Consider the following 24,878-nt stretch of genomic DNA (forward strand, 5'->3'; position numbering starts at 1 on the left):
AAATCTTATTATATATTAAAGCCATCTATATTTTGTCTTTTAAATTTTTATCAGATGATTTCTGATGCATGCAAATGGTCAACTCTGTTAGTATTTCTTGTAGAATTTTCTTTCTTTGGTATTTTGTTTAAAAAGATCATCCTTTCCTTCAGGTTTGACATGCCCCTGTATTTTTTTCCTACTGTACTTCTACATTCTCCATCAACTTTCTTCTTTTTCTTGAATTTTCAATCTCTCTCTTTTGATCTCTCCCATTAACATTTAAATTTCTTCAATTATTTACCAACATAAATGGAATCCTTTCTTCCATACCCCAGGTAAGCATCCTAACTGTACCAGCTCTTCACAGGCACATTTCTCTTGCTCCTCTATTTCCTCATCTCCTTCTCATTCCTCAAATTACCCTACTACTGTTTCTATGACCACCGAGTCCCACTACAACTCTTACTAATGTCTCTAGTGACCTCCACATCAGTTCGTCAAATGGATTTGCAGATACTCAGAGATGGAAAAGTTAAAACACAGTATTCTTTATTTCAACAGATGATTCCATCCTCTTTATTTAAAAAAGAAAATCTTGATCTGTCCATTAAAGGTATCTCAGTTTTGTTTTGTTTTTTAATTTAAAGCAGTTTTTTATAGGTAAACTTGGTATAGAAGAAATCTTACATGCTCTCATGGTGATAGGAACTTGTAGCTGGTTTGCATGAGGTTCCTCAGGCTGTCCTCTGAGTCCTTGCTGAATGATGTGCCTCTTTCCATCATTCCTGGCCATTGGGCATCTTGCTGGCATCTGCCTGCAGCCTACAGCCGGAGAACTTGTGGTCTATGCTTTAGACATTGTGAGAGCCCAGTTATCCCCTTGGTGTATTTGCCCCCATCTCAGATCTTGCTGGCTCTAGAGATCCTCAGCATCATAACCACATCTTCTAAATGATCTTGACGTAGGTTGTTTATCTAGAAATGTCTGCTTAGGGGTCACCTTATTCTTCAGCATGACAGTACTATGGGAAGGTCCACTGGTTGCTTTCCTTTGAAATTCTACAAGAAGCACGTGGGAACTTCTGGTTATTCTCCATATCATATAAAAGCCATAGAGAACTAGGAAACTGTGAATGGGAGGTTGGATATATAGTATGACAAATACTGTCTCAGCTTTATTCTCCCTCTGCCTCTGAACAACCACTTCCACTTTTACTGTATTACAGACTCCAAGGAGCACTTTTCCTCAGAGTACCAAAAGGCTAGTGAGACACAATCCCCATTTTTCTGGAAGTTTGCCCCCAAATCTACACAGTCGTTTCCAACATGCCTCCACTCACTCCTACCTCCAGCATGTGGGATTTTGACCTAGAGGAAGGATCAGGATAGTACATTTTTGATCCTTTGCCCTTGCCTTCTCCCTTTTGTTGGACTCTTTGTACTTCCTTTTCCTGTTTGGTAGGATCTTCCCTTCTATTGAATCCTAAGTTCTTCCTTCCTTTAAGGACTTCTTGTTCAAGGCCTTTCCTTCCCCTGGACTATTGTTTCAATGGACAACAAGCCCCAGGGCAGCATTCTTTAAGAAAAATTAAAAACACATCTGTTGGGCTTCCCTGGTGGTGCAGTGGTTGAGAGTCCGCCTGCCGATGCAGGGGACACGGGTTTGTGCCCCGGTCCGGGAAGATCCCACATGCCACGGAGCGGCTGGGCCCGTGAGCCATGGCCACTGAGCCTGCGCGTCCCGAGCCTGTGCTCTGCAACGGGAGAGGCCACAACAGTGAGAGGCCTGTGTACAGCAAAAAAAAAAAAAAAAAAAAACATCTGTTGATATATAGCACAGGGAACTATTTTCAATATCCTGTGATAAACCATAATGGAAAAGAATATGAAAAAGAATTATATATAGGTATAACTGAATCAATTTGCTATACAACAGAAATTAATACAACATTGTAAATCAACTATACTTGAATAAAGTAAATTTTTAAAAATATATCGGTTTAATATTTTAAAAATATTATGCCTCTCTTAGGCGTTTTTTTGTCTCTTTCTGACCTCTCAGCGGTGTTTAATACTGTTGATCACTCCCTTATCTTGAGATAATGTCTTTTGTCTTTCTTGATAGTAGCAGCTCTTGATTTACATGTCTCTCTCTGGTCAGTCTTTCTTAGTCAACCTTATCAGTTTCTCTTCCACCCAACTTCTAATGACTGGGAGGCTCCAGCCTCAGTCCTGAGTCTTTTTATTCTCCACTCTCTCCTTGGATGACCTCACACATTCTGATGGCTTCAAGCCCACCTATCTGTAATTAATTTGCAAATATATACGTTCAAACCAAACATTTCCTTTGTGCTCCAGACCTGGATACCTAATTGACTACTCTGCACTTCCAATAGCATGTCATATAGGCACTCAAATTCAACATGTCAAAATTAATCTAATCATCTGATACTCCAAACTCACCTCTCTCAGAATTCTCTATCTTAAAGCACAGGGCATCTAGTCTTATAAGCCAGAGAACCTAACAATTGGAATTTCTCTTTGCTTCATTGCCATTTCCAAACAATAACCTAATCCTATCTTTTTACCTTCTAGCATCTCTCTAATATATTCACTTCCTGTGTCTTCACTGTCAGCAAACTAGTTTAAGCTACCTCATTTTCCATTAGGCATTGGCATAGTAGACTCTCAATCAATCTTGCTACTTTCTTTTTCTGTCCTATCTACCTCTCCTCCACATTGTAGCCAGGGTCACTGCAATCCCTTGAGTTACTTAATCTTTCTGTGTTTCACTTTTCTCATATGTGAGGTAGAGATATTAATAGTTCCTATCTCATAGAGTGATATAAGAATTAAATGGTTTAACACATGCAAAATAGAATATTGCCTGGCATGTAGAATAGAGTTCAGAATTCTTAACATGGCTTATAAGGCCCAGCATGATCTGGCACCTATGTACTTCTCCAATCTTAGCCAGTGCCAAAGTGTACTCCTCTCCCTGTGCTTAAGACACTAGGCTATTCTTTTGTTTCATCCATTATGCTATGCTTCGTTCTACCTCAAAGACCTCACACACACTGTTTTCTCTCCTCAGAATGCTCTCCCTTGCACTCAATTAATTTAGTTGATTTCTGCTAATTCAAATACCATTTACTCAAAGAAACCTTCCTTAACTACCCAGAGCTGGGCAGGTCTTCTTGCTATATTTTCCCATATGCTCTCTTCTCCTTTGTAGCACCTAGAGCCACCATAAATCAAATAATTTACAATATAATTAGTTGCCTAATATCTGCCCCTGATTTCTACCACTGAAAGATATGCGTGGAGGGACCAGCTCTATTTTATCATTATATTCCCAGAATTTAGTATAATGCCTTGCGCATGACAGGTAGTCAATAAATATTTATTGAATGATCATATGTACTAGTGTCTTAGTAAATTTTATAGCTTTTTATTTTCATGTAAATTCTGCATATCTTTAGGCTCATGTTGTGGATGGTGCTTTATAAGTGGTTACAATTAGTATACAGGAAAGCTTTTAAAATATATTTTGTAACTGGTGAATTTACTCAGCTCTGTCATTGGTTCCTTTTTTTTTTTAGTTCAGTTGCTTCTGTTTCCAGACTCAAAGATATATTATCCACAGATTATATTGTTTCCTCAATGATAACTATACCGCTTATTTGTTTTGCCTTATTGTGTTTGCTAGAATATTTTGAATAATTGTAAATAATTGTAATGATGGAGTTACGGTCTGTGTTAGTTCTAGACTCAGAAAGGTATTATGTACAATGTTTATGAAATGTGGGGTTTTTTAGATTAGGAATGGCTGCTGAATTTTATTAAATGTGTTTATGTGATCTTCCAAGATAGTCTTGTAGTTGATATGATGAAATATATTAATATTGACATAACTTTATATTCTTTGAATAAATTCTACTTGCTTATGGTATATTATTCTTTTAGGATACTGTCCTCAAGCATACATAATAATATATATATATACACACATATACACTGCAAGTACATGTATATGTGTATGTATGCCTATGTATGTGTGTATATATATGTGTGTGTGTAGGTGTGTATTTAGAAATATACGTATTTCTAAAAGCCTAACAGAAATTGAAATTGTATTGGAGATAAGACCACACACAACAACTAACTGAAACATCAATTGCGTTTGCTTTTGCCTCTAGTTCTGCCAACCCATTGTCGTCACACTGGTTATCTTAGGCTAACCAGGAGCTGCGACTGGCAATTATGTACATATTTCATTAATTAAAGTGAAAAAAATTGTTTCTCAATAAATAAGATTTCCTAGGAGGAACAACAAAAACATGCTGGCAGTATTCATGTACCATCTCTAGACACAATCAATTAAGTTTGTTTGGCACATTAAATCTTTCAAAATAGGATGTCCATGGTAGGCTGGATAATCAGAGTTCCTTGGTCATGAAAGACTTAAATGTCTTCAGTACATATTGCTTGGGGCTGCTACTATCAGGTTTATGGTAAAGCTAGGGATAAGATGACAGCAGAGAGATCTGTCACTAAATATTTGTTAAGCACCTACCATGAGCAGAAACCTTTGTTCCACAATAAAAATCTATAGATGAATATAAATTATTTCCCACCCTACTAGAGAGCATAATGAGGTAAACACATTCAACAAATAATTTCTTCCCTTAATTTATATGATAGAACTTGAAGAATGAGTTTCTGTAGACTCACAGTGGAGGTGATCTTATAACCTGGGAGTTAAGGGGAACCTTCTTGGAGATAACACCATTGAGGACTTTCCCTAGGCTGCTCTTTTCCATTGTCAGGTAGAAATAACAACTCACAGGCAGATTCGTTTTATCAGAGAACATGGAGATTATATTTTATGTCATCTCTCTAGACCAGTCTTAGATGATATAGCTTTTAAAAAGTGCCTACACTTTAGAACCATAATTCTTTCTCTCTCCTTAGGTAAAATAAATAAATAGTTTTCCCCTTCTTACTAATTAACATGTGAGTGTGCACATGGTGCTGGGTGTTTGGTCTCTGTCTCTCCCACAAGATTATGAGATATGCTTAATTAAATTTAGGGTTAATGCCGCCTCATTTTAAGCAGTACATCTAAGAACTGCTTTGGTGAAAAGAACAATAGTTTATTTATGTTCATAGATGCTTTTTAAGCCCTTAATACATGTTTAAAATGAGTTAACATCTCCCAAAATACAGCATTGACACCTTTTCTTATTTGCCCTAGTATGATGAAAGTTCAAAGTTAAGCCTCTCGTATGCAATGGATTTAGAGTTGTGAGCTCATAGGCCACGTGACCCCAGGGACAAAATTAAGAACAAAAAATTGCAGTGAGGAGAGGCATCCCTGGTCATCACTTGATTTATGAGTCTCCAGCTTTATGGGATATTGCAATATCCTCTCCTGAGATGTTCTGCGTGCCCTGAATTCCCAGTGAGAAAATCTGGATTCTCTGGATTCAATTCAATCCAATTCTTTGGATTCAACAATTATATTTACCACTGATTGGTTGTTTTATTTTGGATAAGTCAATCTCTCTGAGTGTCTACGTCTTCAGTGGGAAAATGGGGCTAACAAGCCCTGAGCTGACTATGTCACAACATTATTTAAAGATATAACATGGAAATTTGTACAAATTATCTTTAAAATTAAGCAAGGGGCAAAAAGTGAGCAGCTAGACAAATATAAATTGTCACAGTTACTGCTGTTATCTTCTACAACAGTGGCTACAAAGAGGAAGGAGAAACAATATTATTCATAAATATTAGCTACCATTTAACGTACACCCGCTGTTTAACTGATCTATATGTTCACTGTTTGATGCATTCCTTGACTCTGTCATGAACGTATAGTTCCCACTATATGCCAAGTAATCAGGGATACGCAGCTGTGAACAACACAGGAACACAAAAGCCCAGCAAGGAAGATATTATTAACCCCATTTTACAGAGGAGGAAACTGAGACTCAGAGAGATTAAGTAACTTGCATACAATTATAGCTGTGAATCCTGTTCATTCATAAAACTTCTTCGGTTAATGAGGGATCCATGAAGTTAGGACTGTGCCTTTTTAGTTCACCCTGTACATCCAGCATGTCACTCATTACCAAGCATAGAGTAGATGTTCAATAAATAAATAAATGAGTGAATAAATGGATAAACGAATGAATTAATTAACAAGAGTTTGGATGGAGTAGAAGAAAGACATAAGAAACTAGAGGAATGTTTGTGACTTGGAATTCATTGTTTTGCTGTGCATTTACAGATACACATTTCCCAGCCAACCACCTGCACCAACACACAGTGACCAAATGTGGGAGTGTAGTTATTTGGAAGACTAGGCACTACATACTAATATAAGGTTATATATTTACTATGCTTTTAAACACAGCTCAGAAATTTTACATTGGCACCTCCATAAATGACTATCTTAGCTTCCTTCTTATGCTTTTAGTTCTATTTTGATGACTGGGCACAATAAAAATTTGCTGAGTGGGTACAAACTGCTGAGCTACTGCAAGCCACTCAGTCTAAATTCTTAGATTAATTTTTAATGAAAGAAGCATATTTTATCTTTGCAGCCCAAGCAGTTTAAGGCTCAGTGTCTATCATACAGCATCCTTACCCTCTTCTATTGAAGACCTGTCATGTGAATCTGTCTAGACCACCACTTAATTTAACTGGGCCTTTTTTTTTCCTTATCTTTGATGTAGAGATACTGATACAAACCTTTCTCAGAGCCACAATGAGGAACAGTTTTAAAAGAATAGATGTTAAATTATTATCTGTATATCACCAGCCACATAATCAAATAATTTCTGTCTTTTCCTTAGGGTTAAGAGAAATGAATGGGGTATCCAAAATTAGCAGCTTTCTTGAGTGATTGAAGTGCTCACTCTATTTCATCATCTGGGGATACTGTTTACCCATTTTCAAGTTGCATACTGACGTGTGAAATCTTTAACATAGTGAAATTCCTGGCCAGTGGGTAAGGTTTCATAGTTTACAAACAGAAGACAGAATATTAAATAAGCCTGTAGACGTTAGGCACATTTGAGAATTAGTTACTTTTTCAAGGAGTAAAAACGAATGCACCTTACCCAAAGCCTGGACAATTCTTGCTTTTGTCTTTAGATGAATTGAAATTATCTAAGGACAAAAGCAAGTTCAGGCATCAAGCCAGTTGCCTTCCTACTCCTCTCCTCCCAGCCAAAAAAAAAAAAAAACATAGCAGTTAGTAGAAATTTTGCTGCCTCTATACTACTCACAAAAGGAAACAAATGTTCCAGTACAAAGTCAGTAGGATGCATTTGATACCAGATTCATTCTCTTTTCTTTCATTGCACTTGGATTTATTCATAAACACACCCACACTTTTCAAGAAATGGTCCTTTAGGTTCTAAGTAAGGCCTTGTTAATAGGTAACCTAATAAGATGTTTTAAGCAAAATACAGAAAGATTTGTGTACTGTTCCTGAGCATCTTAAGAAGTAAAATGCTTAGAGGTTTGCTCTGTTTTATAAACTTGATATATGTGCTTTTAAGAGCTAGGTAAAAATGGGGCACATTTGTTTTAAAAAAAGACTTTTTTCTGCTTAACTTTTTTAATATCTCCTGATTTAATCTAGATATGGCTATCAGCTAAACAAATACAATCCTGATTTATAGTACAAGTTCAGTATTTTTAAATGAATAAGTGATTGAACAAATGGAAGAATGAATGACTGTTCTAGCCTGCGATTGGGAATCTCTTCTTCATCCAAATGCTGTCCTGTACAATCTGGCTTAAAAAATGGGAACTGTTCACTCTTCAGGCCTGCCATGAGAAGTGGTTATGGGAATTCTTTCACCTGTGCAAGAAATTCTGCTAGTGCTTTTAGGGGAAGACTTCTAAGATGTCTTGAAGTGGCCTTTCAATGGGATATGTATAAATATAAATTCATGAAATTGTATTTCATTGTGGTTTGTGTCTATGTGTTTGCATGTGTAGATATATAATACATATTTATGCATATATGAGCATATTTATGTGTTTATATGATGTATAAGTGAAATTTATGTACACGTATATGAATTCATATATACTTATGTGAATTTGTTGGTAGCATCCTAAAACCCTCATCTTCATAGTCTTATCGGCCCCTACTTTGCCATGTAGTTAAAATCTTTGGCCTTATCCTAGGATGAGAGAGCAATAGACCCTTACACAGACATACTACCCACCCAACATTAAGTGCTGTGAAATGGCTATATTTGGGTAATAAGGTTTTGTCTCTAAAATGCTGTGCCATGCTTTGCTACCAGAGATTTGTGCCCTGACCTTCTAAAGAAGCTTCTGTTTTCAAACTAGCTTTCGTTTTTTCTGAGGTTGTCACTTTTGCCATCTGGTGGTTGTATCTTCTGGGAGAGAAGGAGCTACATGCACAAAAACTTTCAAGGAAGCATTATTGCATAATTTGCTTGAGGTTCGAGCCAATATTCTGGAAGCTGGTTCATCATTTATTGTGATGTGGCAGATATTAGAGGACTTTATAAACACATTGTGCTTTTGAAGTGTATTCCCAAAAGATTGAAAGTGGCAGAATGTGGCAATTCATGTTTATGCCTCAAGGAGAATTATTAACCTGCCTAAAGTACAATGATAGACCAACGCTTTTTTGTCAGCTCTACTTACCCTTGGACTTCAGTGTCTGAAAGATATTTTAGGGAATCACAGAAGTAAACAGAAAATACCTTTTTGTTACCTGAATCATAAAAATAAAATTTATTTCCATTGAAAAATAGAAGAAAGTAAATACCCCATATTTCTGCTTCTACTTCTAAAAGGCTAAGTACAGAACCAAAGAGATTTTTTATATTCTACTTAAGTACCTTCTAAAAGAAATATATACCTCTCTGTTGCACTCCAATTTAGTTTATTTACTTTACCTTCAGATGTAGAAATAGTCTAGAGTTGATGCTGAGAATTAAATGCTTTATATTGTATTCTTAAATCCTTTGTCAAATATGTTCTCTTTAAAGAAAAATGATATAGGCAGAATTTCACTCCAGTAGATGAGAGAAGACTCTAAGAGGAATATAAAGTAGATTTCAAGCCTCATTTTCTTTTAAAGTCTGATTGGATTCTGCCTGTGATTAGGAAATTAAGGGGAAACCATAGAGGTGAATTAGTTCCTTCAGGCTTCTATTGGGCAAACTATTATTCTATTGTACCTCTTGATACAGCAGGAGACTGAACGAGTTTCTTTTTTTTTTCTTCTTCAAAAGGTAAACTGCTTAGTTTTTGGTAACTGGTAGAAACAAAAATAAATAGAAAGAAACAGATATTTAAATATACTATTTTAAGGAATAACTAAGATAAAGCCCATAAAGTGCTTAACATAGTAATAATCAAGAAAAGTAAAGTTCTCATTCATTCATTTATTCAACAGATACTTATTACAGATTTTTGATGTGCCCAAAAGTAAAATTAACATGGTTTCTTCCCTATGAATACAACTTTTATAATGTAATCTGATAACTGTTGGCAGCAGAAGCAAGATCAGTGTACACTGGGAGCACAAAAGAAAGCCTATTTAAGCCCAACTAGTGAGTCACATAAGATTCGCAGGACAGATGATGCTTGAGCTGAGTTTAGATAAATGGGAGCGGGGGGAGTTGGCATGGAAATGGAAATGTCATGATTGTATTCAAGAGACTATAAGTAGGAGTGGAGAGGAGGAATGGAGGGAGATGGGATGGGACAGAATATGAAGGGCTTTTGTGGGCTGAGCAAAGGTTAAACAGTATCCAAAAGCTAAGAAGAGACGTGTTTAGCACACTGTGAGACAGGATCATGAAAGAAGAGTTAATTAAACATGGTCTTGATTCTCAAAAAGCTCTGATAGACTCCGTATATATGTGTTAGCATATGGTATTTGTTTTTCTCTTTCTGACTTACTTCACTCTGTATGACAGAGTCTAGGTGCATCCACCTCACTATAAATAACTCAATTTCGTTTCTTTTTATGGCTGAGTAATATTCCATTGTATATATGTGCCACATCTTCTTTATCCATTCATCTGTCAATGGATACTTGGGTTGATTCCATGTCCTGGTTATTGTAAATAGTGCTGCAATGAACATTGTGGTACATGACACTTTTTGAATTATGGTTTTCTTAGGGTATATGCCCAGTAGTGGGATTGCTGGGTCGTATGGTAGTTCTATTTTTAGTTTTTTAAGGAACCTCCATACTATTCTCCATAGTGGCTGTATCAATTTACATTCCCACCAGCAGTGCAAGAGGGTTCCCTTTTCTCCACACCCTCTCCAGCATTTAATGTTTGTAGATTTTTGGATGATGGCCATTCTGACTGGTGTGAGGTGATACCTCATTGCAGTTTTGATTTGCATTTGTGTAATGATTAGTGATGTTGAGCATCCTTTCATGTGTTTGTTGGCAATCTGTATATCTTCTTTGGAGAAATGTCTATCTAGGTCTTCTGCCCATTTTTGGATTACTCCACGTTAAGTGCTTTGTAAGAATTATCTCATAGACTATTTATGACTGCATTTCTTAAACATTTTGGCCTCAGGACCCCTTTTCACTCAAAATTATTGAGAACTCCTATATTGTTTATATGTGTTTTATCTGTCAGTATATATTGTATTAAAGATTAAAACTGAGCACTTAAAAGTATTTATTCATTAATTTATAAGTAACAATAATAAATTCATTACATGCTAACATAAGTAACTTTTTATTAAAAATAACAATATTTTTCAAAGCAAAAAAAGATTAGCAAGAAGACTGGCATTATTTTATATTTTTCAAATCTCTTAACTCTGGCTTAATATAATAAATCTGAATTCTCTTATCTTCATCTATATTTAATCTGTTGTGCAAGTTGTTTTAGTCAAAGTTAATGAGGAAAATGTGGTTACTTCACCGATATGAATGCAGAAAGGTGAAATGTTTCTATAATCTTTTCAGGTAACTGTGGGTGTTCTTCTTTGATACTACATCAAAACTTTACAAATCGTAGTTTTTTAAAGATTAGTTTCAAGGTGGAATCTGAAACCATATCAATGAACTTTTTGTACTATGTTATAAAAAAATTATCTATCTTAAGCTTTAAATGGACCTTTTACTCGTGTGTGTGGGCTTGTAAAATCATGTATTAGTTAAATGGAAAATAATGGTTCACTGAATTATAGAGATCACTCAAATGTTGACTTATTTCATTATACAGTACCAAAAAATCCTATTTGTCAGTATTATGACCCATCCCATCAGAAAAATCTTCTGTGTCTTGGGAAGCTGTCATGCTCATGGTGGTGGATACTTGAAAACTCAAACTTTACAATTGACAAATACTATCAGCTGTTTCCTTGAAAAAACAAACTCACTTCATCAATTTTCCGGAAAGTTTTTGCCAAATACCCAAGACTGAATAATTGAAGTTTGTATTTCAGTCATTTTTTCTCAAGTAAAAATGACAATCAATGAAAATGTGGTTAGTTTAGCTTGCAACTCAAATGATTGCACTTTTTTTTCCTTGAGAAAACCATGTGCAATATACAAAAGTACTTTAGGCATACCTCTCATTTCATCAAACAGAATACTATAATGTTATGGACTCAAAAGTAATGATTTTATAAAATTAATAATCTTCACTGCTTCATCAAAGATAATTCTTAAGTAAAACTGACATTTCTTTGTTTTTGTTGTGAATATATGTTTAGTAAAGAATCCAATGATTACCAGTCCACTTTGGTACCACTGCCTTGTTTTATTCTAAGGCACCAACAGTTTTACCCACCATTGCTTTTGCACCATCAGTGCAAAGGTAAACATGGTAAGAAAGACAAATAATATCTTGTTATTATGAAAACACTTTTGATCTTGAAGACATTTTGAGTACTGCTAGTTTATAACCAACACAAAAGCTGTTATTATTCCTTTTTTTCAGATGAGGAAGCTATACTTCAGAGAACTTAAAAGAACTGTTGAGGATCACAAGCCAAGAAGTGGTAGAGCTAGGATCTGAACACAGCAGGAATGACTCTGGAGCTCGGTTTCTTGATCCGTTCCAAGAGAGTGGTGCCTAATAGGTTATAGCAAGTGCCCATCTCCATCCCTCTTGGCCTAGTCAAGATTGATAGAGATAGGGGTATGGGTTGAAGGCTTGTTAAATCAGAGCCACAGTTAGTTATTCCCAAGTTACCACTTCAAAGGAAAGTTACTTTTAAGGGACATAAGTTTTTAGTTGTAGGTTGTAACAAATAAGCACCTAGGGTACTGCCAAGGAGTAGTAAAAAGAAAGAACAAGTGTACACTGCCAGAAAAAGAAAAAAAAAAAAACTCTAGGAATCAGCCTTTTTAAAAAATCCTCATGGTTCAGTAGAGAGTGAAAAGATTGTTTTGTTCAAAGGTTGGTGGTTTTCAAAGATTTGGGATAGAATACAGAAGAAGATCTAAATTGTTGATATGAGAGAAATTGGGAAAAATTATACTTTTGAAATACAGTAAATCAAAAGAAATGGTGTATAAAGTGACCATTCCCAGACACTGGGATTTTGCAGTATCCTGGGCAATAGGAAATGAGGAAATTAGCTAGGCTAGAGGAAGTGGGAATAGAAATAAGAGGATGAAAACAAGAGGTACTCAATAGATAGAATGAACAAAACTTAGCAAATGATGGAGGAGAAGGCCTAGGGAGAGGAAGAGCCAAAGATAAATTTGAACTGTCGTGCCACCCCCCACCCTGTTGCCATGTATATGGCACATCTCCCCAACTAGATTTAAGCTCGTTCAGAAATAGAACGACGTCTTTTATTTTCTTTTGTTCATAGAATTTGATACAATGTTGAGCACATAGTGGGTACTCAAATACATAAATATAGAATTAATTAGGTGATTTAACCTTTAGCCCTCTTATATTAAAATCAGGTAACCCCTCTTTAACCCCTTCACCTGACCTTTCCTTATTAGCTCATTCATACAAATTATTTATTCTTCAGGGTTTTTAAAAAATTTTTATTGAAATACAGTTGATTTACAATGTTGTTTCAGGTGTACAGCAAAGTGATTCAGTTATATATATATATATATATATATATATATATATTCTTTTTTTACATTCTCTTCCATTATAGGTTATTACAAGATATTTAGTATAGTTCCCTGTGCTATACAGTAGGTCCTTGTTGGTTATCTATTTTATATATAGTACCTTCAGTTTATTTTAACTCAGCAAACATTTACTGAACATTTGCTCTTACCAGGAATTGGATGGCAAATATAGTGTATCCCCTGTCCTCCAGATGCTAAGAATCTAGAGGAAGAGGGACACATATACAAATAACTTTGTGGTCTTAATCACATTATGAATGAAATTGTGTGGAATCACAGAAGAAAGGGCAATCGTGTATGCCTGAGCAGTTGGAGAAAACATCGCAGATAGCATTTGAGGTAAATTTTGGTGTCTGAACAGGAATTCAACAAGAGAAGAAGTATTTCAGGCAGAAGAAGCCCTTCAATTTAGTTCATGCAAGAATGCATTCAGTTCTTTTCATGCATAGGTACTACATGATTCGGGCACAGAAAATGTATAACTCAGTTTTGATGCTTTGGATTGATGCTCACAATAGAATAGGGAAGATAAGCAAGTAAACAATACAATACAATGTGCTGCGTGTAATAGTAAAGTTGTGAACCAAGCACAAAATAATATAGAGAAGAAAATGAAGGAGAAAGTGAGGATCTCCTCTGGGTCAGGCATTTTTTCTTTACATGCTACCAAGGGGCATATAAAGCTACACAGAAGAAAATACAACTTAGTCAAATAGTGAGCAAGTTACAAAATACTGATGCTTAGATCATATCTCTGGCTTGGGGACATATTTTCTTTGGTCTTCACAATGTTGCACAATGTTGCAGTCATGGAATGTGCCTCTCATACTGCCAGTTTCAGGGAGCATAGTTGACTAAGAACATATATATATTTCAATCTAATAATTTTCTAACATTTAAAATTGGTATTTTACTTAAGAAAATTTGATTCCTAGCTTCCCTCAGCAGAGAAAAACAATCTCCCAACACTAGGCCCACATTCTAGAGTGCCCACCATCCATAAGAGCTGAATAGTACCTCTTCCCTTTAGATGCGATATATGCTCGATCCCCCCTCTTCCCTATTTTATTCCCAACACGAAGACCAGTTGCCATTTAACCACACTCTTGCTGTGTTGTTTTACCTCTCCTGGGTCCATTTTGCCATCCTATATGTCTTGTCTGCCTTCATTGTCATTTGAGTTTGATATCCATTATTTTGATATCCATTCTGATATCAAAATAATGGATATCCATTCTGCCATGAGAAGGATAGAGTGAAGTGACACAGGCCTGGAAGCCACAGGATCAATGAGGAGAACTAATGAAGTTCTAAGCCGAGCAGTGATAATTGAAATTGAGAGGAGCTGGTTGGATTTGAGGGATCTTTCAAAGAGAGAATTGACAAGTCATGATGTTTAATAAAATGCGGGGACTGGTAGGCAGGTAGGAGTCAAGGATGGCTATCAGATTCCTTGATGTGGTAACTGAGTATTTCATATGCTTCCCCATTTCTTTCTTATTTTCTATATATAAACTGTCCTAAACAGATATATGCTTTAATCCTTCATATGCCAGGAAGTTTTAAGAAAACACAAGAAGAGATGTCATTGGAAATAGAAGGCTTAATGGGCATGCAAGAGAGGGACTCCATTGTTAACAGCTTACATTGAAAAAATGATCAAGACGTTAAGAGACTATGGAGGTAGCTGTTGAGAAGTATATATTAGCTTCTAGTGGCATTCAGTTAAATACTATGGCAGGGTACAAGATAGATGTTCCTTAAACGTTTTGCAGTTGGAGTGTCATTGACAATGTCCTAAATCAGATCTTAAGAACTCACAGCTCAAACACTATATTGGATCCCAAATTACTCTCCTTGCTTTCTGACTCAATCCATCAAGCCTATTCTTAATTCATCCTATACAAAGTCTTTTAATTAATTGTAGTAAAATGCCACATTTATCATGTCATGCCTTATGAAGAAAATCTAGTTTCTCCAGGAACCTATACTCCTAGGTCTGGTATTAGAAAACTTTCACGTACACCCTCAAGGAGATGTTATGGGGGCTTGGCACATCTTGTTCCTCTGCTTGGAACCCTTTCAACTGCCACACTGCCTCACATCCTAGTCGTTTTCTCATCTTTACCTTGGGTCTTTCCTCACTCTCACCAAACAATTTTGGCCCTTTTTTTTTCTTTTGTCTATTTTGTCTCTTTCTTTCTTCCAAGGAAACTTCAGTGTCGGCTACAACTGTGACTTGCCCATCACTTTAACACATTCACATGATTTGACATTTATGCACTCCCATGACTATCAATGAGTGTTGCTCCGTCTCTGAAATCTTGAACCCTAAAATCCCATCGTGTCCACAGCTTGCCACCCTCTCTTCTGTTCCCAGTTCCCCATAAATCCATCATTTGACCTTGCTATGACCTCAGTCTATCTATCCAGTCTCTGAGCATCCTCCTTGCTTCTCTTCCTTTCCTATCCTTTGTGATTTATATACTCATTCCTTTGAGAGTCAACCACATTTGCTTTTCAAACCTCAGCCCTAAGGCAATCAAACCTTCCCTTTTTGCTGTTCAAGATTACTAAACTCTGTGGGAGAAAATCTCATAATCACGCTGACGATGTCCCACCTCAGTGCTGCTCACCAGACCCCTACCGATCCCAACATGTCTCTCTTGCCTCACAGCTGCAATTCCAACCCTTTACTGCTTTACTTAAGTCTCCACATTCATTCTAGACTTTTCCCTCTAATGTCCTGACATCTAAATATATAGAGCAAAGACATGTCATCAGTTAAGAACTCCTTCAGTTTCCTTCTCCTCTATCTTAAAAGGACCCTATCACTTCTTCCCCCTTAAAATAACACTATAATTTTATCTAAAGGGTGAGACAAAATGGACTTGGTAAAGAAGAAAAGGTATCCCCCTCCCAAGCCTAGGCTGAGTTATGCTGTCTTAAAGCAAAGTTTCCTTTGTTCTTTTGCTAGACAAGTTTTACAAATATAATGTGTTTGTGTTTATAATTTATAAGGAAAAATTAATGATGGACTTGTTCAAAATGACAAAAGAAAAAAAGGTCTATAATTCTGATATCTATGAGCAATATTAACATGTCGGTGAACATACTTCCAAATTTTTTCTATGCATATATATTACAAAGCGAGAGCAAAGTTTAAATCCTATACTGTTTTCTGTTTTCTTTATCTGAAGGTGTACTGTAAAGATCTTTTCATCTCATGATACCATTGTATTCCTTGGTATGGCTATAGCACATGTATTTAACCAGTGCCTATGGTAAGACTCAGAGAATCTGTACTCTAGACCCTCTTCTCACTCCTCCTTTGTCAGGATTTGTTTCCCACGCGCTCTCCTTGTCGCCTGTACCTTCAGTCTCCCTTTCCATGGGCTTCTTCCCCCTACGCCACAGACATGCTGAGTCCCCTCCCTGCCATCCTCTAAAATCTTTCTACTACCCTGCCCCCTTCTCATCAGATACTACCATGTATCCCCCCTAAGAACAGAACTCTTTCACAGAAGCAGGAATCTGCCTTCACTATGTCACCCATTTCCTTCTCATAAATTTTTTGGTCTACTGTAATCTGGCATTCTCTGTCCACCTGTTTTTGAAACTGCTTCCTCTCCGCCATCCCCTTAAAACACTTTCCCCTAAGCAGTTACCAGTCCCCGAATGCAGATCTCCTGATGGCTCCTCTACTCAGCAGCTTCCAGAAAAACACAGTTTAATAAAGCAAACTTTGGGACATCCTAAATACAACTCCTAGAAGTTGTAACTGAGTGAAAACAGGCATCTCTTATTCCTGGGCTAAGACCTTTAGTCAAAGATACATGGATTGTTAGCATGTTAAGAAGAAAAAAAAAAAAAAGGAAAATTTGAGGGGGAAAATTTTTTGTTGTTGTTAATCGTAAGCAACAGTAGTTAGGAATGTCTGTGTTACATTCATATGTTTATACCCTAATAGGGGGCCTGGGGCCATTCATCTTTTAATATTGCAGTATGTTGTAGAAAATGGATGAGAGAAAGACTTTGAATGATTTTCAACAGGTAATAACTATGAAAAAGATATCTTTTTATTCTCTGTGACATTCTAGATTTACTGTCTAAAATAAAATTACTTTCAGGAAAATTTAGAAGATTATTTGCCAACTAATAGACCTTTCTATCCAGTGATGTTTTTATCCTGGCCTGTAGCCTACAGAATTCTTTAATTGCTATTATCTGTTTTAACTTTTTAAAAAATATCTTTATTCTACCTACTTATATTGGTCACCTTTCTATAGTATTTGTTGATCAATTGTCAAGTTGTGCACTAATAATTTTCAATCTCAGTGCATGTCAGAAATTTACAGATGGGAGGCTAAGGTATAATTATATACTTGAAAATAGCATATATATTATTTTGTAGTATAAATTATAGTAAATAAAAATAAATGTCTTGCTGGAGCAGATATGCAGACAATAGGCTTGTTTGACAGTCTTGGCAGGGAGTGAAAAGAAAATATAGATCCTGCTGAAATGAGGGGAATGCACCAGAATCTTGGGGTTGGTAACAGGATATACAAAAATTCAGTGTATCAAAACAGGCCATAGGTGTTGAAAGTTTAAAAAATAGTGTTTGAGTCTTCCCTTATCTAGCTTTTATTTACCTAACAATTCTCAATACTACCTACCTAACCATCCCTTCTCCCATATTTAGAATGTGTAATTAAATTATCTTTACCAAGTGAAATAACATATAGTAAAATTGTAGGTTAAAATTCATCAACAAATACTTGTTGAAGGTATGAATGAAAGAATACATTGTCTAACTTCTATTTGCCTTTATTGTCCTCCTATTTGTAAGGACCCTTTTAACAGTGCTGTGTCAAACCAAAGGAAGTGAACTAACATTGACTGATCATCACCCATGTGCCAGGATCTATGCTCTGCTAGCACATATGTCATTTACTTTAATCTTTCTAACAATTCTGTGAAGTAGTTACTATTACGTACATTTTACAGACAAGGAAACTAGACTCAAAGTTAAGAAAGGTACCTAGGGCTTCCCTGGTGGTGCAGTGGTTGAGAGTCCGCCTGCCGATGCAGGGGACACAGGTTCGTGCCCCGGTCCGGGAAGATCCCACATGCCGCAGAGCGGCTGAGCCCGTGAGCCATGGCCGCTGAGCCTGCGTGTCCGAAGCCTGTGCTCCGCAACAGGAGAGGCCACAACAGTGAGACGCCCGTGTACCACCAAAAAAAAAAAAGAAAAAGAAAGAAAGGTACCTAATGTCAAACATCCAGCAAGGGCAAAGCTGGCACTCAAACCCAGGTCTGAATGGTCCCAGTACCTGCTTTTCCATTACAAATTTTTTGAATATTTTTATGATACTGATAGGAGCGGTTTAGACTCTTTTCAAAAACAAAGTTTAATGGTTTATTATTGCTATTGTTTTTATTATTTCCTTACCATCAAATTATTTGTTTAATCCAGAAGAGGCAGTATGATGTAACAGGGAAAAAATTAGTATTTGGAGCCTAAAAAATCCTGTTTGAATCTGAATTCCACTATTTACTTACTTTCTGTCTTTATGTAAGTTACTTCACTCTTCTCAGCCTCAGGGTTTTTCTTTTCTTTTTATTTGTTTTTGTGTTTTGTTTTTTAATATATAAAAGGGGAAAATACTGTCTACCAGATAGAGAATTGTAAGAAGCCTAGCTCAGTGTTTAGCATAAAAAGAAAAATGCAGTAAACGTTAGTTCCCTTGAGGACATTTTTAGTATTTTACTAAGAACTTTATAACTTAAAAAAAGTCTCCCTTTTAGGTAGTTTGAATTATTACTTAATATTATAATAATAGTAATTATTATAGTTTTACTATTACTAATTAGTAAGTAATAATGTTCTTACTAAAAACAAGTCATTTTTAATATTTTAGTGGTGATCATACTTTAATTAAAATTTCATACACTTTTTATTCCTCTCACATTTGTATAATGAACATTTTCTATTGTCATTAAATATCACTACAGTTTTAATGGCTCCAAAATGTTCCCACATTCAAATAGACATACCACAGTATTTTTAACCATTTCTCCATTGTTTGGATATTTCCGTTTACGAGTTGTTTTCTGTTTTGTTTTGTTTTTAGAAGAAGCATGATACTGCCACAAAGCTTTGAACATAAATCATTGTACACATCTTTGGTTATTTCTTTAGGATAAATTCCTAGAATTGAATTACCAGATTAAATAGTATTTTAAAGTAGGAATTTCTGACAGTCAAAGAAATTCTTTGTCAGTAGGACATTCTATAAATATATATGATTATGATATCACTTTATTTTCCTCTTCTTTTCTGCAACCCCATTTTGGGGGTAATTTTCTGTTAGAGAATAATTTTTTAATGAAAGAGGAGTTTCTGAGGATATTGTATATATATTTGCAACCATCAGTTAAATGGTAAATTGTCTTTTCTTTTTGCTAATTATTTTTTTCTTTCTGAGAGGAGATACAGTGTAGTACATGAAGGAGAAAGTACAACTTGGCTAGACAATAGGCTTGTGCTCCTGGGGGAGAGTCAGCCAATGTGGAGGACTGGGAACCAGGAGAAAGAATGGTCCCTGCCAGCCACATTCTCAGGCATGGAATCTGCCCAACAACGAAACAGCATCCTACCTGGAACTCTATACAGAGGCTGCCCTCACCAGCATGGCACCTTGCAGTTTCCATTGACTGTGTCAGGTACCAACACTCAGTTAATTAGTCACAATTTTCAGGATCTAAGGGTGTCAGCCAGGGGTCTGCCTGTTCACATGGAAAGATGGGTGCTCAGAGAGAGAGGTTCTGGGGTCTGCCCTTGCGGCTGGCTGGCTCTGGGATCGTTGTCAGGGGACTGGAGAGATTCAACCATGGAGAACAGCAGGCAGTAATTTCACTGCTGCTTTTTATCTCTCCCTCTCCACTGAATGCTGCTGCTGGTAGCAAAGGCCTGAAAGGGACGGCTGGGAGAGAATAATAAGGGGAAGAAGGGAAAGCACTTTAAATAATTTCCTTAGCTGAATTCAGATGAGCCTCTTCTAAGGAACCATGGCGACTGGATAGGCCCAACTTGCAGACTGGTTTTTAACTGAAATACAAAAGCTTTTGGGAATCTATGGGACTGGAAACACAGGTCCAGTTATACTCTGTCTCTACCTTCCTCTTTTTTTTTTTTTTGGCCGTGCTGCCTGGCTTTCAGGATCTTAGTTCCGCAACCAGGGTTTGAACCTTGGCCCCTGGCAGTGAAAGCACCAAGTCCTAACCATTGGACTGCCAGAGAATTCTACCTACCTCTTTTTATTGTGGATTCTCTGATTCATCCATTCCTTTTTCATTCATTCCTTTCCTCAGAGTGGATTTGAGGGCAGGGGCATGTATGTTAGTAAATACCAGAGCCACCATATTCTCCATATGAGAGTCAATTCTAAAAACGATGGTTACATACTGCTAGGTTGTCATCAAAGCTGTTCAAAGGTCTGTGAATTCATACGATAAGTTTTAAAAAATACAGCAGTGACTTACATCCCCCTCTAAAGTTTCCTCTAGCATTCCCTTTTTTTCCTGCTGGCAGGAACCGTTTTCCTGCAAATCTAGCCAGAGATCCAGAAGAATCCTTTGAAGTCATCCAGTTTAACCTCTCAGTAGATGTTTGGATCCCTCATGTTCAGTGTCTAGCCAGCTGCCCACTGAGTGAAGGATCCTCCCTCCCTTGCAAAGCAGCCTATTCCCAGTTTGAACAGCTCTTGTCTCATCATTCATCCTTCAGCTAAGCCACAATTTGAATTTCTGGGCTTTCCATTTTTATTCTTGGAGCCACAAAGAACAAAATGGCTTCTACTTCTGTATTATATTCCTTAACACATTGTGGACTTTCGTTGTGTCCTTTCTGAGTCTTCCCTTTATAACTTGAATATTCTTAATAAATTGGTCTGTTCATTCATTCATCAAATATTTAATGAACAATACTATGTGCCACAAAAGGCACCAAGAAACAAAGATGAATATTGTATAGTCCCTGCCTACTATAAGTTTGAAGGAAAGATAGACTCATAAATATATAATGTCAAAATACCACAGTATATGACATAGCTAGGCAGAGAAATTTACAAAAACTCAAAAGAGGAGTGACTTATCCAATGAAGAGGAATTGTGGTGGTCATTTAATATTTCCTGGAGCAGATGCCATCTAAACCATCAAGGGGGAGGTGGGAGATTTCTTGTAGAGAATGCAGAATCAGTAAAGGCCAAGAGATGAGCTATCATGTGTACTGTGCAGGAAAGAGACAGCAGTTCAGTTCAGTGTTCCTGGGGGCTAAAGTATGAAGGTAGAAATAAAGGAGACAGGGTTAAGAGCTAGATCATGAATATTTTTCTCAAATGACAAAGTATTCAGTGCCCTCTCCAAAAATTTTGATATTATCAGGAGAAATCATTGGGATATCTCCCAATCTCTGCTTGCCTCTTTCCCTACCCATATGAATGAAGAAATTGTTATCTCTGAGGTGTCAGCTCTGGTAAGACCAATATACTCTAGTTGATGTTTTTGGAGCTAACCCAAATTACATTGAAAATACTCACCTTCCCCTCATTTCCTTCTAAAACCCAAGATCTTATTCTATAATTTTCTACTGCCTCATAAGTCCCCTAAATACTGTCTTGGTGGCTATAGACCTGACACTGTGGTTGAGGTTATACAGTGAAAATGTACTGATCACCAAACACCAAACTATCACTGTCTTTTCTGCTCTGCCTTGAATTCCACGAAGGCAGAAATCACCTGGTCTTAATCCCTAAAGCCTTAGCTTCGAGGCAGTCATGTAGAAGATATTCATATAACACCAATGCAGTCATCTGGTGTCAATAGGTAATTAAAACCAAAAATGGATTCACATACATTCTGCTCTGAAGAACCTAATGATCAAGGCACATCTCATCCAATTTTCCTTCTTGCTTTCTTCATTCTAGCCTCATCGTCTGTTTCTTGGACCTGGCACACCCGTCCTTACGTCAGGGATTTTACATATGTTCTTCCCTCTGCCTGGAACATTCTGTCCTCCTCTCCAACTCCCACCTTGACCCACTTAAAAGTAACTAAGTGCTCGTCACCTTCAGGAAGAGTCCCTATGTGTGGCTTTCCTGTTAGCCACTCTTACGCTCTGCACTTGCCTTTCGTATGACTCATAAACTGAAAGGTTCACCGCTGTAGCTCCAGGGGTTAGTCCAGTGCCAAGCACAAAGCTGGTGTTTAATAAATATTAAATAAATTCATTATTTGACTACTGCTAAGTACTATCTCTGTTCAAAGAACACTGGAATTTTTCAAAGAAAACAGAATTAGAGAGAAGTCAGAAGTACAAAGCCGAGATTTTAGTGGCTGTGGTTGAATTATTAACTTCAATCTTTCAACGTATAATTGTGAAACCCACCCTCTGAAAGTCAGTTTTATTAATTCAGTCAATAAAAATTGCTAAGCATTACCTTGACATTTGCAGTGGTGGTATAACTGTCAAGTTATACTTGATCTTATCTTAACATTGAACTTTTCTGACTGAGTGCCCTAATTAATTTTTCTGGATTAACTACTGAATTCTTATTCATCTCTTTTTACCCAAGAGCAAAATTTAATCAAATGATTATAAATTTAGTAAGCTATATTTATTGTAAGAGTATATAGAGAAATTAAATATCCAGTGACAAGGGACTGGTTAAACAAATGACCTGAGTGAAATATTTTTTAGTCATTTAAATGGATAATTATAAAGACTATCTAGCTGTATGGAAATGGCTTAAAATATACTGTGAATTAGAAAAAAAATAGAATATCGTATGGAAACATAATGTAGCCATGGAGATGGAGATTTTAAAAGCATATGAAAATAAAAAATAAGACAGTTTGTGAATTTGGGAGAGATGTTTAATTATGTATTACATACAAATTTTAGAGGGTTATATGTACATTGGATGTCAATTACTGTAGTCTACAGGAGTAAGTATGAAAGCTATATTAGAGTATAAACTATTCAAATTTACATGCTGCAACAATAATGCATTCCTTGTCTGTATCTACAGCAAATTAAAACCTGTTTATTACTGAAAAGTGTCTCACATTTGCTATGACTCTAGAAGAGGTCCCTGCCTTCTGAAGTCAAAGTTCCTTATTAATAGGAAAACACATTTCTTTTCTGGATAAATAGTATTAGAGCAACAATACCAGAAATAGCAGAATGAAAACACCTAAATTTCACTACTCTGTCAAATCAAATGTTTTTCACGTGACTCATTTCCTTCCATTCTTTTTCGTATGTGTATATAATTTTTACAATGGACACTAATGATTTTTTACATTTTCTCATATTGCACAGTTTGTAAGCATTTATTTCCTACTTCATAATGATCATTTTAATTGCTAATAAAGGAAGCATTTCTTAGAAGCAAAAATATAAGGCCCTTGAATTGTTGCAATGCAGGGACAAACCTGAGTATTGTTCCTGACCTTCCTTTGTCTGCCGACAGTGCACTTTATAGCTTTGCATACAAGGCTGTTATCACCTGATTTCCATTTGAGTAGTAAGATGATAACGCAGAGTACAAGGGGAACTAGGTTTGGGTGACAGCCACATCACTTAATGTCTGCTTATTGTTTCTACAGGGGAATTCTGGCCTGGGATTCAGTATTGCTGGAGGGACAGATAATCCCCACATTGGAGATGACCCTGGCATATTTATTACGAAGATTATACCTGGAGGTGCTGCAGCAGAGGATGGCAGACTCAGGTAAAGATCTGAAATGTTAGAATTATTTGGAAAGTAAATCTGCCGCATCAATGAGACGTACTTGTGCCTTTGCAGAGTAATAATTCTCCAAAAGTTCTGTACTTGAAAGAGAAGACTGTCAAAGCAAGCTTTCTTAATGACTTTCCCGATCTCTTATTACTTATTGAATTTCAGCTAGTATTTAATTTGTGTTTGTTGATGGCTACCACATTCAACATTGAGCCAGGCAGTGTGAGGAAGGGATACAGATGTATCTTCTGTTCCACGAGGCCTTCAGTCTGATTGGAAAGAAGAATGCTATGAGCTGATGGGCAAATAATAAAAAGTATAGAGAACAATATATTGTAACTATTGTAGTGTTAGCAAAGAAATTCCATGTCATGCACCGTGTGTGTGTTCATGGATTTGGCAACCATTTCTAAGGGCTTTCTGTAGGAGTTTGGATGGAAAGAGTCTGAAAAGCTATTCTGTAAGAAGATTCCAGTCTGAGTCTGAAAAAAATAATTTATTAACCCCACAAACCTGAATGAGAGCACAGAGGGAGAAGAAGCAAGTGGTCCCAGGAAAGAAGGAAATCACGTGTCTTGGATGAAAAACACCAGGTGAGGTTCTGTAACTGAAGTGGAGCCAGATCTTGCTCAGGATAGAATAGTGGTGGCTTGAGCCAGGGACCCTCTCTTTAAAGAACTAAAGATTATTTGACAAAATAAAAGAGTCACCCACATGGGGCTCTTGGTAAATAATATAAAATTCTATCAGAGATCAAAACAGTAGCTAGGGGCTTCCCTGGTGGCACAGTGGTTGAGAATCTGCCTGCCAACGCAGGGGACACAGGTTTGAGCCCTCGACCGGGAAGATCCCACATGCCGCGGAGCAACTAAGCCCATGCGCCACAACTACTGAGCCTGTGCTCTAGAGCCTGCAAGCCACAACTACTGAGCCCACGTGC

At 36.7% G+C, this 24,878-nt stretch overlaps 1 protein-coding gene across 6 annotated transcripts in view; it reads left to right on the forward strand.

Moving 5' to 3' along the window:
* DLG2 (discs large MAGUK scaffold protein 2) overlaps positions 1-24,878 on the forward strand; it is a gene marked incomplete at its 5' end in the record, with an annotated part of 938,475 nt that overhangs the window by 291,228 nt on the left and 622,369 nt on the right. For all 6 annotated transcript variants that reach the window (XM_082659633.1, XM_082659629.1, XM_082659630.1 and 3 more), the window contains one exon: positions 23,805-23,929. In XM_082659633.1, coding sequence (XP_082515759.1) covers positions 23,805-23,929 — 125 coding nt within the window. The remainder of the gene's footprint in view (positions 1-23,804; positions 23,930-24,878) is intronic.

This window comes from Grampus griseus (assembly GCF_964374135.1).
Source record: "Grampus griseus genome assembly, chromosome: 8".
Lineage (NCBI taxonomy): Eukaryota > Metazoa > Chordata > Mammalia > Artiodactyla > Delphinidae > Grampus > Grampus griseus.